General features: G+C 38.9%; 1 protein-coding gene across 1 annotated transcript in view; it reads right to left on the reverse strand.

The window, feature by feature from the left end:
• Positions 1-502: 502 nt before the first annotated feature.
• Parp8 (poly(ADP-ribose) polymerase family member 8) overlaps positions 503-17,097 on the reverse strand; it is a 176,012-nt gene continuing 159,417 nt past the window's right edge. Inside the window, exons 19-27 of the mRNA XM_060385735.1 lie at positions 16,240-16,307; positions 14,408-14,456; positions 13,330-13,442; positions 12,864-12,936; positions 11,659-11,728; positions 8,957-9,027; positions 7,849-7,918; positions 6,997-7,081; positions 503-878 (exon numbers count right to left, since the gene is read on the reverse strand). Coding sequence (XP_060241718.1) covers positions 776-878; positions 6,997-7,081; positions 7,849-7,918; positions 8,957-9,027; positions 11,659-11,728; positions 12,864-12,936; positions 13,330-13,442; positions 14,408-14,456; positions 16,240-16,307 — 702 coding nt within the window. The 3' untranslated portion in view covers positions 503-775. The remainder of the gene's footprint in view (positions 879-6,996; positions 7,082-7,848; positions 7,919-8,956; positions 9,028-11,658; positions 11,729-12,863; positions 12,937-13,329; positions 13,443-14,407; positions 14,457-16,239; positions 16,308-17,097) is intronic.

A 17,097-nucleotide genomic window follows, 5' to 3' on the forward strand; every position in this document is an offset into this window, starting at 1 on the left:
TTTCTTCAAGCTAGATGATAAAATGTGTCTGTAAATAATTTTTTGTGTACGTGAAAGGAATGTAGTAATTTTGGCTCATATCATGGTTCATGTCCAGATTTACTGCTTATTGGTTATGATTTTCTGTTCATTAAATGGCAGCACGATGAAGCTATCCATCTTTGTTGTCAAAAACACATGTGCACAGTCACACATCCTGCAACACGAAGGCTGCAGAGAAGTGTACTACCTGCCTTCTGGCACAACACTGCCTCTGGGGTGAACCTTCATTTTGTAAGAAAAACACATGAGGATAGGACTATCCCTCCCACAGCACTCAAATGTTTGTGGGACTCACGCTGAGCACATCACAATGTGCAGACATTGTACTTATTGCAGACTGTCTGGTAGATTTAGAAGCCATTATAAAACGACCTCAATTCTAGTTCAGTACCCTAAAATAGCAGTATATAATACCAAGTGTCCAATTAAAGAATTTAATATAAAAATATCAGCACAAAACTGTTTTTTCAATCTGTTTATTGTGTATGCAACCCAAACTTCAGTTTAAGTGCTGTTTAATTTTTATTACTAGATTCCATAACCCTACAATTGGTAAATCTGATACCATTTTAGGTATTTAATGAAATATTTAGAAATACTAAGAAAAGAAAAATCAGTATTCAAAGGGTTAATTTTGTTTATAATAACAATAAATTATTTTATCATCTTCTTCAGTTCAAAACCCAGCTTTGAACCCGAGGAAGGCTTTCAAATCATGTTACGCCGTGGTCCTTTAACCAGTAGCAGTCTGATTACCAATTACTCGGAGTATCTCCTTGTGAATGCCTCCTTCTTGTGTGTTGATATTGGCATCTCCCACCTGTCCATCTTCATATCTACAACAGAAATCAGAGATAGGAAACATGTACAGTGATGACAGTGTTTAAATGGCTTAAAAAAGCTGTTTGATTTCTAAAAATAATCCAAGGAAAACACATAGGATATTTTTTTTTAGTTGTATCTAATAGTTTGTTATTTTATGCTGTACCTTAATTTATTCATTTCAATGTGAAGTGTTTCTATGCCCATAAAACTCTGCTGGACATGTAGGGAATGTCTTTTGCAATGCAAACATCTCCCCCAGCAGCTGCCGGGAGATCAACTGCCGAAGAGACCATGACCTTCACCTTTATGCACTTTAGGTTCTGGCCATCTTCATTCCATTGCTGTCTCAGCTATCCCCACCCAACTGGTTACGCTGGCTTCACAGTCTAGCCCTGCTTCCTTGTCATGCCCACCCTCTAACTACTGCTAGGCATAATCAGTGCTCTGGTTTTCCTTATCAACTGGTAGCTTGTTCTCTTTGTTTGTAATATATTTTTATTTATGATGCTACTTCACATAAGATTGCAAGCTGGCTAAGTTCAGCCTAGTGTTAAAAAAAAAAATGAAGACACAATCAGACAGGACAGCAACTGCTAAGTGCTTGAGAAAGAAATAATTGCATTTTAGATAATTCATTTCCTCAAAGAAGCTGACTTAGGCAATAAGGATTTCCAAAGAACAAATTTTCAAACTTGAAATGATAATATTCAGAGTGAAATAGGTGATGAATTAATTTTATGACATAAAAATGGCTTCAAGAAAGATGCTGTAGAGAAGTGGTAATTACTTCAAAATAGATAACCAGAGGCATAGGCACAGTGTCTCAGAGATTAATGCACGCTTCTGTCTTTTTCTCACCATACTTAAATTCTCTTGAGAGAGCACGGGGTGGGAAAATGAAACACTGACACACAGAAATGGGAAAATAGCTCCTTACATAATAGGCTGCTTAAACACTAAGCAATTATTCTACTGGCATCCAGTTCAGGTTCCAAGACAGGGGCTGGTCCAGGATGTCAGCAACCATGGCTGATTGCTACCGTCCGGTTTTCCTGGTTTCGATACAGAGTGCTCTGTTTCCTCCACCCCAAGGCTGTAATGTGACTGTAGGAGGGAGTGGATTAAAACGCCTGGTGCACAGCCCAAGCACTACTACTCTTTCAGGAAATCAAACAGTAAACGCCACAGAATTAGAGGTTAGGGGGTGGGAGGGGTGGCTAAGCACCAGGAGCACTCACTGCTTTCCCAGAAGACCCGAGTTGGTTCTCAGTGCCCACATCCAGTGGCTCACAACCATGTGTGTGAAACTTCACTCCTGGAAAGTCTGATGCCCCCTGGCCTGTGAGCACACATGCACACACATGCTACACATAAACTCATGTAAATCCATACATAGACACACATATAAAAATGATAAATAAAAGCATTCTTTTAAGGACAGGATTAAAAAATGTTACAGTTGTTCAAACCAAATCAGAAGTTTGGGGTGGGTTGTGTGAAAGTATTCTTTATTGGGCAAGCAAAACATATTATCCTATAGTTAAGAAAAGGAAGTGGGGGCTGGAGAGTTGGCTCAGAGGTTAAGAGGATTGACTGCTCTTCCAAAGGTCCCGAGTTCAACTCCTAGCAACTACATGGTGGCTCACAACCATCTGTAATGAGATCTGGTGTCCTCTTGTGTAATGCAGGCGTACATGTAAGCAGAACTCTGTATAAATAATAAATAAATTAATTAAAAAAAAAGAAAAGGAAGTGGATTAACAGGAGGTAGAGGGGGCCATGAGAGTGCAATGGATAGACTACAATTGAAATACATTATGTACGTGTATGAAAAGCCATAACGAAATCTGTTACACTAACAAAAACACCAAAAACATTGACCTGGTTCTTGTATAGACACGATGACATGCCCATGTTTCTTAAGGAGACAGGCAGCCTGGCAAACAGATGGATAATTGTGTTGTGACAAGACAGACTACCTCTCCAGTACTGGGATCTGAAAAGCAGGAGGTGGAAAGAGCTGAACAGACATAGAGAACACCATACTACCAGGAGACAGAAGGCGCAATGGCAGGTCTCCGTGACTTTACAACTTCAGTTTGCTGTCTCTGTGTAACTTTGAACTGTCTCATTCCGTTTCTGTTAAGTTTTGGTGCGCCCGCCACACCTACTGCACCCTATGTCATCAGGACTTCCGATGAGTAGGACATGCTTAGCCTGACAGATACACAGCTCACATATTATCGTGACTGCTATGTGCAATGTGAAACTGACCTGTGAATAGAGTTTGTCCATAAATAATAGTAATTTCCCTTTTTTGGCTCAACTTTCTACATTTTCCCTCCTGGCTGATGTACTTGGAAGAGACGTTACCCCCCTCTCTGTTAAAATATGTAACATACAGCGCATCACTTATTGCTTACTTGCTTCATTATCTCTGCCTCTGTCTTTCTCAGCTACCCTGCTTCATGCATAGCTAGCTTTGTTTCATTTCCTCAGTCTCCCAGCTCAATGATTTCCAGCACACAATGAACTACCTCAACCCTTTCAGCCCCTCCCAGGTTTTAACTATCATCCACATGCTGATTCCTAAAACTTCATTTCCTTATTTCCAATCCATGCATCTTTTTCTGAAAGAGCCCTCACCAATGTAATGTCATAGTCACATATATTCTTTTAATTAAAAATAGATCACTCAGCATTATGTAGATGCTTTCATACAGTATGCACTAAATGCTTCTGTGTAAGTCATCTGCGATGGGAGTACCCATGCATGAAAAGAACTTCTTGAGGTGAGGAAACAGAACTCTACAAAAAACTACAGGGGCAAGGCGGAGGTAAGGCAGGGGCGAGGCAGCTTGGGAGCGCACGGTGGCAAAACTAAAGGTGACTTCAGGGGTCATTTCTAACAAAAAAGCCAGAGAAAGTGTCGAAAACACCATGCTTGAGTTGGCTTTGAAAAACAGGCTCTGAAAATATAGCTCTGGATTTGAGCATTTGCTCAGCATGCAAGTATCTTAGGGCTTCAAAAGCAGAATGATGTTCCTCCTTTTTTTCTCCTCTTAAACTTCTGCATGTCAAGTTAGGCTTGGTGGCACACACCTTTAATCCCAACACTTGGGAGGTAGAGGCAGTTAAGTCTCTGAGTTGAAAGCCAGCCTGGTCTACAGAGTGAGTTCCAGGATAGCCCAGTTACACAGAGAAACCCTGTCTCCAATAAATAAATAATAAATACATAGATAAATGAATAGATGTATAAATCTGCATAGCAAGCCTGTATCATCAGTGTAGAAATCATAATAGTTAACAGCTCTGTCATTGTACAAAACTGATTGAGAGCAATGAAATTATAATCAAGAGGAACAAGTGAAATATTGATGAATTCTATGGGAGGCAATGATAGATCTTTAGGAAGGATGGTGTTGATGGGAGAAAATAGTAAAAAGATAAAAGTTAGGAGCAGGTAAATATAATAAAGAAGGGAAAGGACACTGAAAACCATAGCTCAGCTTTTAATGTTTGACATATGAAATTACTCCCTAGATAAGAAACACTGAAATGCAACAAAGGGATTTTAAATAATGGGCTCCACTTGGTATATATTGATATTTTTTTTAAGGTATTGTTAGGTGTTTGAGAAGCAACAGCCACCGAGCCGTTAAAATGGTGGACTTCATTCTCTCCTACCCAACAAACTCCCTGTACACAAAGACAAATGGACCAGATAGTGACTCCAAGGATGCAGGGCAAGGGAGAAGGTCATCATAAATGCAAATAACACAACACAAATATGCCTGAACATCACCCAGTTCACAATGAGCCTAAGCTTCCAGAAGGAGGGAAGATTTGGACAAGGAGTGAGAACTAGACACACAGGTGTGAGAGACAGCACAAAGGATAGGATCTACACTTCACGGAGAAAGAACACTATCTCAGCCTAGAAAATCATAGCATAACAGTTCGGGTGTGAAGTCTGGCAACCTGAGATATGAAACCAGCAGCAATGGTGGGGCTATGAGGAAAGAAAGGAAAGTCTTGGAGTAGGTTTGTAAATCCTACTTGTCTCCACAGTGCTGGGGAAGCAGATTAGCATGAAAATCATCTTAATTGTCAGTATTTTCACGTACTCCTTATAAGAAATGCATATTAACTGACTTCTTTACCATGAGTCAAAACTCCTATCATCAGTGATGTAATAAATGTGATAAAATATGTATTTAAATTAAACATAATATAGACTGAGTTATTGCCTAATGGTTAATTTCATTCTCATCAATTTACTCTTTTCCTAGATGCTACACTCATAAGGGAAGCACATGCCAAGGACCCTGAGGTTGTGCCTTTTATGAAGGAAGAGACTAAAAGCTGTAATTAGAATGTATAATAATGACTGAATGCATTCTCTCTTTGGTGTGTTCTGATTTATCAGTCTTACCTAATGAAGCTCGTCTACTGAAGGCACAAAGAAAAGGAATGACATCTCATTTGTGTTTACAAAGCAATGAAAATTATCTTCATAAAAATTTCCCCTTTGAATTATTTTGAAAGCATCTAGCTGCACCAGTTTTCATCAGCTGGCCTCACTTCTCTATTCACTTCTGGGGAGAACAGGGGTCCTCTTCCCTTGTAATTAGTCCCCTACATGTATTTCATATATCATTTATGAAAATATAGAAAAGTCATATTGGAAATTGAGCTACTTTTAATGTAAGGTTGTTTGTTCTGTTCAATAAACCTGAATTTTTGTAAGCTACAAAAAGAACAGACTACAAGAAAAGACCCTGGAGTCATCCTTTCATCAACATCTCAAGCCTACTCAATAAGGTAATTTTGTAATTGAAGGCTTATTTCCAGAAGGCCAAGCTTCTAACAGTGGATAATAATCAACTAGCCAAGAAAAAAGAGAATGTTTTATGAGCTTTGCAGCAGTGACCTACATTGGCTTAACTTAATCTCAGAATAATCGTGTAAGGTAATGTGTACTGACAGCTTTCCCAGCAGCTCACAGGTCCTCGGAGCCTTTCTCTGCCATCATGTGGTCCTCATAGGTTGACAATGTATAGACTTCAGCCTTTTGTTCCACTGGCCTTAGCAGGGCTTGGTCAAGTGGATTCTGGCAGAACTGCTTCCTGTCTCAGCCATCTGGACGCGGGGATGTGTAACAATCCCACTGCTAGTAGATCCAAATTGCTACACAAGAAACTGCTGCCCCATGGCTACACCTTTGCAAATCATCTTACTGGGCAATAAAAGTACCAATGTTCTTTCTGAGCCATCTGCTTTCTGTTGAGACTCCAACAGATGCAGGTAGGTAGAGTGTTCTCATTTTGCTGACGAAGCTTAGACGTTATGCAATGTGGGGCTTGTTCCTCCTAATTTCTGTTGAGCTGGAGCTCAAACTACCTGATAAAACCAGGAGCTTTGGCTGCTAGACCCATTGCTGTGGAACTTATTGTCAGTAAAGAAGTGCCATAAGAAAACCATAGCTCCCACAGAATCTGTCACTGTGAACAACCTGTCCACATGCTCATGGATCAAAATGAAACACAAGGGTTCTGCGGACCTATAACAGACTGTAGCAATTTTTATGCCATTCATCACTTTGACATATGAAATATGTCACTTTGACTTATAAAATAACCCAGATCACCTTTTCACCTTCTTTTTAGAAACTCCAGACTATAAAACCAATAACTCGGTTTATTCCTGAAATCTTTTCTGTGCCAAGGTATGGCATCCATTGATTTGGAATGAAAACATGGTTTTCTACTTGTGCGCCAGCATATACACAGGGCAACATGCAGTACCTTCCAGCCTATATTATATGAAATGGATGTTAGTTTGTATAGAACATTTTCATTATTGCTTTCTTTGTCCCAGTTCGAAACTCTGTCATCATCAATGTATGTATAGATGGTAGTAGTGTGTTCCCTTAGTTCTTCCAAATTAACAGCATGTAACCATCACTTTCCTTGATCAGCTTGTTAAAATGCAATAATCATTAGATTCGTGACAAGTTCAATTACTTGTTTGTTATATTTGGCGGCTGAAGTGCGTAAATAACACTTGCAGTCACTGTTTCGTTTGTAAAAAAGACAGTAATGTACAAACCCGAGCACTCAGACTTACACAAAAAAGAATCGTGTACAGACATGATCCGTGTTAGGGACAACCCATATCTCTCCATGTTTGTGCAGGTCAGGTGACGTGATAACTGTAAAGGGAAAATAAAATTATAGAACAGAAATCCATTTTAGGTAACTAGTGTCCTTCTCTCTCAAATCTAAAGCCAAAAATAGCTGTCCTAATGGATATATTGAATGCCTAACCATGTCATCAGTCAATTAATGTAAATAAAATCAACAAAAGGCCCTGTCACAATTAAGGAAATCATCTGATTATTATCAGAAACAAATCAGTCCTAGCAACGCAGACAGCAACTTACTGTCACACATAAAAGTCAGGTGTTGAAGACTTGAGACAGATATTAATGGGAACAGAAAGTCCTGACACAAAGCAAAGGTGACTCGTAAGCCAGTAGAGCAGGAACAAAGAAAAGAACACGATCCTGCAAACTACCTCTCAGCCTTTCTGCACTGAGTTCAGGATGAAACACCTTCTCTGGGGGGAGGGAAAGTCCTACCGTTACCTTCTCAGTGCTTGCTTCATTCAAGGTTTTCATTATCTTACACAGTCAAGTGCCAACTTAAAGGGGAAGCAGCACAGGAATAAGTACGAGTTAAACTATCTGGAAGCTCAATTTCATTAAGAAAATCTGCCAGGAATAATACTGTGCTGTCTGAACCCATGCCAGTTCTGGACTTTGGTTTTAAAGTCTGCTGATCTCAATTGTGTCCATTTTCCCCCAATGCCCTCTGAGACCGTCTGAAGGAAGAATGCTTCTTTACTCCATTGCAAAAACCCTGTAAATACACTTCAGCTTGGAAACATAAAGCTAAGATGTAAGGCCCCAGCACTCACCTTCACATAAGGCAATGCATTTCAAGTTACGGCTTTGCAGGAACTGGGATTGCTGTCCTTTTTTCTGAGACTAAATCATAAAACAATTTAAAAATGACAGTGAAAATGGGATACTCTAGCAAGCATCAACCACAAATGCCTGTCATTAACAAACATGAACAACTAAGAGGGCTGTGAACTGCTGTCTACCAACATCTGTACATTCTTTTAACATCCAGCTATTTTCAGTACATCATTTAATGTGTGTAAATAATCATTACCAAATTATTCATACGGGCAGTGAACTGAAACAATGTTAGAACAGAGTTCAGGAGTCTCAGAATACACAACTGGGATTCAAAGGCAGTTTTGCCAGTGAGGCTGTCAATTTATATCAAGGCAAACTGGATGAAATTTCCATAATCTTTTCAAACATTAAAATCAGCCAATCCAGATTATGCGACCAGAAAAACCAACCCACCTTAACAGCAACATTTACTGAGCCACGGAGGTTTCAAAAGCCCCTCACCAGAAGCTGGTTTTACATGCAGATATTAGATACACTAAGTTCATTATTCATCAGATGGGTTTTAGTTTACCCAGGGTATTGGTTGTTTTCTCTACAAGAGCATGAGATTTGCCCCAAATTCTTCTCTGTCTGGAATGTTCTCTCTCTTAGTCACATGGCTCATGCCCTCTCCATCTCTAAGGCTATACTGAAAGGTTACCCTCTCAGAAGTGTTTTCTACATTTAGCATTCACTACAGTATTAACTTCTACACTATAACATTAAACATCCCTCTCTGTGAAGGATTTTTCTTTGTCATTTACTGGTCCACTGACCCAAGCATGTTGGTAGTTTGTGTATGTAACGCAGGTAGAATGTAATGTTAAAGAGGTGTGTGTGTGTGTGTGTGTGTGTGTGTGTGTGTATCCATGAATGTATGTTAATTATTACCTACAAGCAATGTAGTTTTTGCATTTAGAGTGAGTTTGATTCCTTTAAGAGTAATGACCACTTAAAGTGATTTTTTTAGGCTTAATAATCCTCAGAATTTATTGGCATCCTGATGTCTAATGAGGCTGCAGTTCCACTAATAATGCATAGTCTTGTGAGTGGCCACAGCACCTGTGATGCATTGCTTTTACTACTTGAAGCTGGCTCGTCCTTGGCTGACACCTTCTGCTTCTTGTTCATCCCTGAAAAACATCAGCACAGTAGTAACTCAGGGGCACAGCCAATTGAAGCAAATGAAAACACAATCCATCTATGTCAAATGTTGTACTGAGGCAGAAGTCTAGTCACCAAAGACAGAGGTGGTCACCAGAGGCTCACAAGGGAACAGCTGCTTGTGCCCCAGATCCTGGAGCTGATGGTCTGCAAATTTAGGAACTCCCAGAAGAGTTAGGAAGTAGGAATCTCTGTTTGTTCTTGGGACTGAAAATGGGGAGGGAAAGTTCTTTTGTACATACTATAATTGGAATATTCATAATGGTTGATTTTAAAACGTTTAGTGAATTAGAATTAACTTTCATCCCTATTGTTTGCTGACTACAAGGACAAAATACAGAGTAGGAAACTCAGACAGAAACAAAGAGATATTTCATCATGGTATCACACACTTCTGAGTAAAAATTATTTGTTCCTTGGTCTATGCTCAATCATAAGTCTTAGTTCTTGTTCTATTAAAGTCATGATATAATGTCCTATTGTGAAATATTTTAGCAAAACAGAACCAACATATATTTCATTGTAGAATATGCAGAACTAAATCTACGAGGGTATTCAACATACTATCACACAAGAAATTGAGAAATTCATGAGTTTCAATAAATATCTTGGTGGTAGGAGCAAAGCTGCTAAAAATTGGAAAGTATGTTTGTTTAACCTTTTCCAAGCCTTGCGTTTCCCAAAAGTTGCACAGGTAGGTGGAAACGGAGCTGACTGAACAAACAGAATGGCAGAGTGCTGCATGCAGGGTTGTTCCGCTGTCTAGGCCCTATGTGTTCAGACCTCAAATCCAACCATAATTTCATCTATCTCTGGAGATTTTTACAGCGCTACCCACTGCCCCAACCTGGGCTATCAGAACCCAAGGCCTCTATATCTAAGCTATATCCCAAGTTCTTGATTCCCACTTCTAGAAGTATGTCAAGAGTCCTTCAGATTCTGATAAAAGCTACAGACTCTTCTAGATAAATGCATACACAAAGACAAAATTTCACACCAATTCAGTCTGAACCTACTCCTCCTCCCAGATCCTTACGCAAAGCCATGTAAGGAGTCTACACACTAGCATAAAAGGTAGAATCTCAGTGTTTGATTATTTTGTTGTCATTTTTATTATCCATGATGATGATATATTATTTATCTAAACAATATTTAGCTTTTTCCCCTGTATTGTTTTAAGTCTGATTTTAGTGATTTGTCATTGCCTATCTCAATACTATTTTGTCCTTCTGACATTTATCCTTAGTATTATGTTGATATCTCACTAATAACAGTATGTCTTAATTTACTTGGTCTGTTACAATGGAACCAGTCATTCCTTCATCAACAAATATTATCAACAGCGATAGTGGAAGGGCTTGTAATGGCTTTGATTATGTGTATATACAGTTACTGACCCTATGTGAACTGAGAAACAAGAACAGAAAAGCTCACACAAAAGCAGCCTAATGCTCTTAGCACTCTGGAAACATTTAGGTTCAATGCTCTTGCATTCAAATTTGATCAACCGCATCTAGGGGTTGGGTGTCAGTTCTAAATCCTTCTCATCTCCCAGGTGTCTGGCCTGGAGTCAGGTTACCTTAGATGAACCAGAACAAACCACTCACCAATTGAGTGCTACAAAGTAGATTCTTTGAGAAACTGAAGAATTGCATGACAAACCGATTCATTAGATCCCTGGTCTAAAGACTCTACGGGCGTAATAAAGGGGTTGTTTCCCCTTCCATTTAAGTCAGTTTGCCACACGATAGCAGTTATGTGGTAACCTCTCTACTGATTCTGCCTAATAAAATTTCTCCTTATATATTTCTGTTTCCCATTTTTTGGTATTTTGTAATCCTCTAAAACTGTACACTTTTTTTCCATCATCATTTTATCGTCTTTTTTATCACTGATACTTCTAGGTGAAACCTATTTTTAAGTATTCCAATTTTATTTCACCACTAAAAAGCAACTTCTTGTAGTTGAATTTGCACAAACCTTGATTAAAATAACTAGACAGACAGTCCAGGTTAATGGTCTCCTGCTTAACATATTTCTCTAAGTATCATTTCCTACAACATGTAAATATTAAAATTTAGTATTCAGGAACCATGTGCACAATGTTCCATGCAATGATGCAATGTGATCATGTAACATACAAACACACACAAAGACAGACCCATACCACACACAAATACATGCACCCCTATTGTGGAAGTAGTTAAAGGAAGAATCAAATGCTGAGATTTTAGGGCAAGAGAGAACTTATTATTTTCTTTTTAAAAACTTCTGTGTGATTTACATATGTTTACAAAGTATTTAATTAGCTTATAGTCAAATTTAAAAATGTAAAGATACAGTAACCATAAATTCAACTACACAGGAATTGCTCAATGCCAAAACACAGGAAGTCATTTTTTCCATATTTTAAATGCTACAGGCTCCCTATAGCATATGCTTTCAGTTCACCTCCAACATCCCCCATCTCATTAAAATATTAGCAAAAAATTGCCTTTGGATTTTATGACTAGTGTTATATGAATTTCTTACAAATATGTCTAATATGCTTCAGCCACAAAGGTGGTCACACTGAAATCAGAAATGAAATGCAGGATTACCTGAGTAACCAAATGATATGCTTGACATTGGACTAAGGTAGATCCCACTTCCATACATCGCACCATGGAGCTAGAACACGAGATGCAAGACAGAGAAAGCCATCAATAGTGCTTTGAGTTAATATCAACCGAAAGAGGGCAACTGGTCTCATACTGGAACCCTAAATCTTATTAAAATGATAGCACACTTACGCTGGCTCTGATGTCAAAAAAGTACTATTATCTTGTTTGGAGGGAGTTGATGAAGAAAAAACAATGAGAGAGGAAAAGGAGCCAAAGAACATTCTCCGCTCCACCAGTAATAAGGAGAGTCGCTAATCACAAAGGACTACAGTCAGTTCTTTTAAAGAATATAAAATTCTAAAAGCAAGAGTTGCTGAGGAGCCTGGAAGGGCATTTTTATAAACACTAACAGCCACAGTATGAATGAAGTATCAACAGAGATTCACTGCTTCACCTGCCATTTCACACTTCATTTTTTTTTTAAGTTAAAAAGAATTTCATTATTTGAAACATCTCAAGCAGTGTAAGGGAACTACTCAGAACATGTAAAATTCTTTGTTTTCCTTCTTATACTCTAGGACCCTCACAGGCTCATAGTAAGGACTGGTCCCAACTCAAAGGGGTTATGCCTGTAGACATGGAGAATTACTTGTCACCCCGTTGTTATTGTACAATGACAACTAGCTCAGGTGACTGGGCTGCTTCCTTTCATGTCTTTGTGCTGACTAAGGAACAATTTGGAGGGATGGAGTTGAAGAGGAATAATTAAAATCAAGAGTGTAGCAGAGTTCAGGACTTCAGTACAATATAGTGATAATGCCAAGCACCGTGCCTTAGGCCAACAACCAGGCACCACACATCTGTGGTATTCGTGTCTCCTTTGCTTATGCCTCAATCTTCTTCTCTAAAAGAATCCAAAACTGAGGCACCAGTACTGAAGAAATGTACTTTAGAATAATGGATTGAATATTTGTATGGTTTTCCGTCAGGCATAGTCATGATTTAGCTCTTACTTTCAAAGTGTGACTTTCATTTTTTTTTTTCTCCTAGAGAAAAGCACAGATTAGTTCTGCTTCAGCTGGTTTGTGAAAATATACTTATCTTTATTAGAATTTCTGGATAATGCTTTAAAAGTGTTTTAAATTTCACATCTTCCCTTCAAGAATAAATTGATTCTGACTAAAACATGCAAAAAATGTTACCTGCAGACGTGTGTTAGAAGCAACAACCAGACCATTCCTCAGGATGGAGTGCCAATTTTCAATGTGAGAGCCACTAGAACACAGAAGTGGGGAGAGAAACAGCAAAGCCAGAAAAGTCAGTGATATTTACGATTGGTCTCAACTTAAGAAGTCATGATGTCAGGCTTGGTGGCACAGGTCTTTGATCCCAGTGCTGGAAGGCAGAGGCAGGTGGAGCACTGTGAGCTCAAAGCCAGCCTGGTCTACAAAGCAAGCCCAAGGCAGCCATGGATGGCTACACAGAGAAACTTTGTCTCGAAAAATGAAGAAGGAGGACGAGATGCATATGAAAGTTCTGAGTTTCCAAGTGAAATATTCATACAGCTGATTGGTTGGAGTTAACGCCAACCTCTGCGACAGTGTTTTCTTTCCATATACTTCTGGAATATTGGGTGGAGCCTGCCCCCTCCCTCACAGCCACACTCACTGAAATGCGAAGGTGCTCCCGAAGAGCTTCTTAGCAGCTCTGAAGTTGGACTCTTTGGCTGGTGGACTGCTGAGAAGGAGGAACTGGTGTGGAGTGTGCATGAACTTCAATTGCTGTCAGTCAAAGTAATGACAAACGAAGGCGTGTCACAATTCTACCAGTTTAGGAATGATCCAAGTTATCCAATTTCAAAACAGGAATTTTACACTAATAACCTTTAGACTAGCTCAAAAACTATGTATTTTTTTTAGAACCCTGCTGAAGTTATACCTAACATGGAATTACCCACACAAAGCAACTTCTTTAGGCTGATGGAAAAGCTAGAGGTGCCAGACAAACCCAAGACATTTATGTTCAGAGTCCACTATGCTGTCATGTTCACACTAGACTGCTCTCTTGATTACACATCTTTAAGGCTTTTATTATAGAATCCACGGGCTTGTACTACAGCTCCACTGAGCAAATATCCTGGAGTTTTAAAAGTAGAAAACCTAATTCACAATTTTAATATGAAAAACATCCTTCTGGTTTATTGGCATGCTTAAGGAGATCACGTGAGCTGCCTGGTATGGCTCCCTAATTATTTTCCTCTCACCTTGGATACTTACATGGGGATATAGCATGCAACAGTCTCCCACGTGGAGATTTGAAAATAGGAAAACAAATTGTGCTTCTAGGTGGTGATGAGTACAGCAATCAGGGCACATTAGTGTTTCAAAACCATTGTTTAAACACTACTTAGGCTGATAAGCAAGGTATCTAAATCTACCTTTCAAATATAGAAAGGCATTAAGCATCCTTCCAATCTCTCCCTAGATATCACTTTTCAAACTCTTGTAGGAAGATTGCATTCTCTTATATTGATGTTTTCTATTATTTAAAAGGGCAAGGTGCAGGCTGAATACGGGTCTGATGTCTCAAAAGGGTTTGCAGCTAGTGCCCAAACTGAAACTGAAAAAGGAAGCTGGGTCATATCCATGTTTGAAAAGGCTGCCTGAGAACCACAGTGGTCAGTTCTCTTAACTAACACATTCTCCCATTTCTGCGTCCTTAACAAGGATAGTACAATAGAACTTACCCTGTTGACTGGCAGTTTCACAATATGTGACCTATTACTTGAGATGACCCTGAAATTGAAATGATCGGTCAGTCACAACTACATGGCAAATGTTGACTGTTTTATATGCTAGTCGGCAAGGGAATGAAATGTAGTTTTGCTGTGCCACAAACAAAATTCAGTAACACTTTTCAGTTGATTACATAAGTTTGGTTTACTAATACAATTTAAGGAACTTACATAACAAAAGGACACTTTCATCTAGAAAACTCACTGGGAAAGGAATTCCATAAAACTTGAGAAGATAAAACTTTTAATCGGCAAATCCCCAAATATTAGCAACTGAACACTTTTGGGTATTCAGTACTTTCAAACAATGATAGTCTATCAATGAGATGTGGGTTCATGCACCTGATTATTTTCCTTCCTACATCTCCTAAATGAAGAATGGTTTTCTTTAAAGATTCTGTTTGTTGAGACAGGTAAGGGTATCTTTGAATTGATATTGTCTTATCTACAAAAGTCAACATAGTTAAGCATTCACATTGACCATTTTAACCCAGGCACTTGAAACAATGAATGGTTCATAGTCTACTGTGTGTAAAATACAAGAGGAGACTACAAAATGTTTGATTAAATCTCCTCCCTGAAAGAAGAATAGCACCAATGAACTAGAGAGAAAGACAAAAAATAGCAAAAATTAAGAATCAGGTTGACATCCAGGGGAAAAAGATTACAATTACATATTTGTACTTGGTAGATTAAGGGGGAGAAAGCCCTCCTCATCAAGAATAGAATGGGTGGCATGGGTGGAGACCTCCTGCTCCATGGGGACTTGGCCACTCACTTGGCCGAAAGACTCCCCTTAGGAAGGCTGGCTATTTTTGTTTACTTAAAGTTGGTTATGGTTTTACTAGACTATGTGTTTTATACAATTTTACTAAGTAAAATTTCTCGGTAATCAGAAACCTGAGGAAACTGGACTCCTTTTCCTTTGATGACAGTTTAAAAATTTCCACTGTTTGTCACTCCCAGTGTTTATCAGACCAATTTTTTGAAATCTTTGTGTTCATGCTACTGTAGGAATAAATGCCGTGTCATCCCTCACCAGGCTCACTGTTAAAATAGACCTCTTCTGCAGTGGTCAAGCAAAGAAACAGGCAAATTTTACCAACTTTGCTAAGGATGCAAAAACATACAAGGCATATTTCGAGATTTTCAATGAAAAGGACTGAAGTGGATTGTTTTATCACCAAGTCCTCACTGAACTAGAAAATTAGATGAACCAAAATGCTTTCAACGCATAATCTAATTAAGCGTATCCTTTAAGACTGCAGACTAACCGCTGTCAAATGCATTGTATGCTCCTACTTGAGCACATGACAGCATCTTCCTCTTCTTGTGATATACAGGTTTTAATTAAAACAAGAGTCATTAAGGTCTCCTTAGTAGAATAAAAATCACCAGGTATCATATGCTTGTAGAACTGTAGCTTTGCAGAACTTATGAAATAGTTCTTCCCCTTAAACAAAACAATATGAACTCAGAGTCTGGCTCTTTGATCACCTCCCCCTGGGGGAAGCAGCCTTAACAGGCCACAGAGGAAGACAATGCAGCCAGTCCTGATAAGACCTGATAGGCTAGGGTCAGATAGAAGGAGAAAAGGACCTCCCCTATCAGTGGAATTGGGGAGGGACATGGAAGGAGATGAGGGAGTTTTGGGAGGGGATAAGGGAGGCAGCTACAACTGGGATACAAAGAGAATAAACTGTAATTAATAAAAATAAATTAATTTTAAAAAACACATAGAAAAAGCTATTGATTTTTATTAGGAGGAAAAACAACAATTTTACCATTGCAGAAGTGGATGAGCAAGGGGGTCCTGTTTATCCATCTGCTTCTTGATTTCCAGATAGGGTGCCTGAAAGACAAAATTGTATTCCTTCATTTTTCTTTAAAAATCACTTTTTCTTGCTGGCCATGGCAGTTCATGCCTTTATTCCCAGCACTTGGGAGGCAAAGGCAAGCAGATTCTGTGAGTTCGAAGCCAGCCTAGTCCACAAAGAAAATCCTGACAGCAAAGGCTACACAGAGAAACCTTGTCTCAAAAAAAAGTCACCCCCCCAAAAAAAAAAGAAAATCAGATTAAGTAATATGTCTAATCTAGCTATAACAGAAAACATCTAAACTTGGCATGGGAATAGCAAATTACCCTCTTCACTCAAGGACAATGGAATGCAATTTAGGGGCACATGAAAAGATGTGCCTGACAGCTTTAAGAGACTTGACCAACAGGAGATCCCAAGAGACTCCTAAAATAATATAGGCTATTACTGTTGTCCTTGGTCACTTCTCAGAAGTTGAAGATTTATTGCTGAAGACACCATGCACTTTGGACAAAGGACTCAGAGGATTTTAGCTGGATCTGACCTGAAAGCCTAAAAGCCTTCTCTCTGAAGGGTAGCTTTCATAATACTAAAAGGTATTATTAAACTTCTAAGGAAAAAAAGAACTCAATAGGCGTACGCAGTTATGACATCTATGAACTACAACAATAACCAGCATGACAACATATTCCTAATGGTACAATAGTAGGACTCATATCTTGAGAATAACCAGTAGCAGTTTAGACTTAAGGCCTCTTTGAAAAGAGGGAATCCATGCCTGCTATTGGAAGCCAAACCAACTACCCATGCCTGGTGAGGTCATAT

Source organism: Meriones unguiculatus, chromosome 6 (assembly GCF_030254825.1).
Source record: "Meriones unguiculatus strain TT.TT164.6M chromosome 6, Bangor_MerUng_6.1, whole genome shotgun sequence".
In the NCBI taxonomy this organism is placed as follows: domain Eukaryota; kingdom Metazoa; phylum Chordata; class Mammalia; order Rodentia; family Muridae; genus Meriones; species Meriones unguiculatus.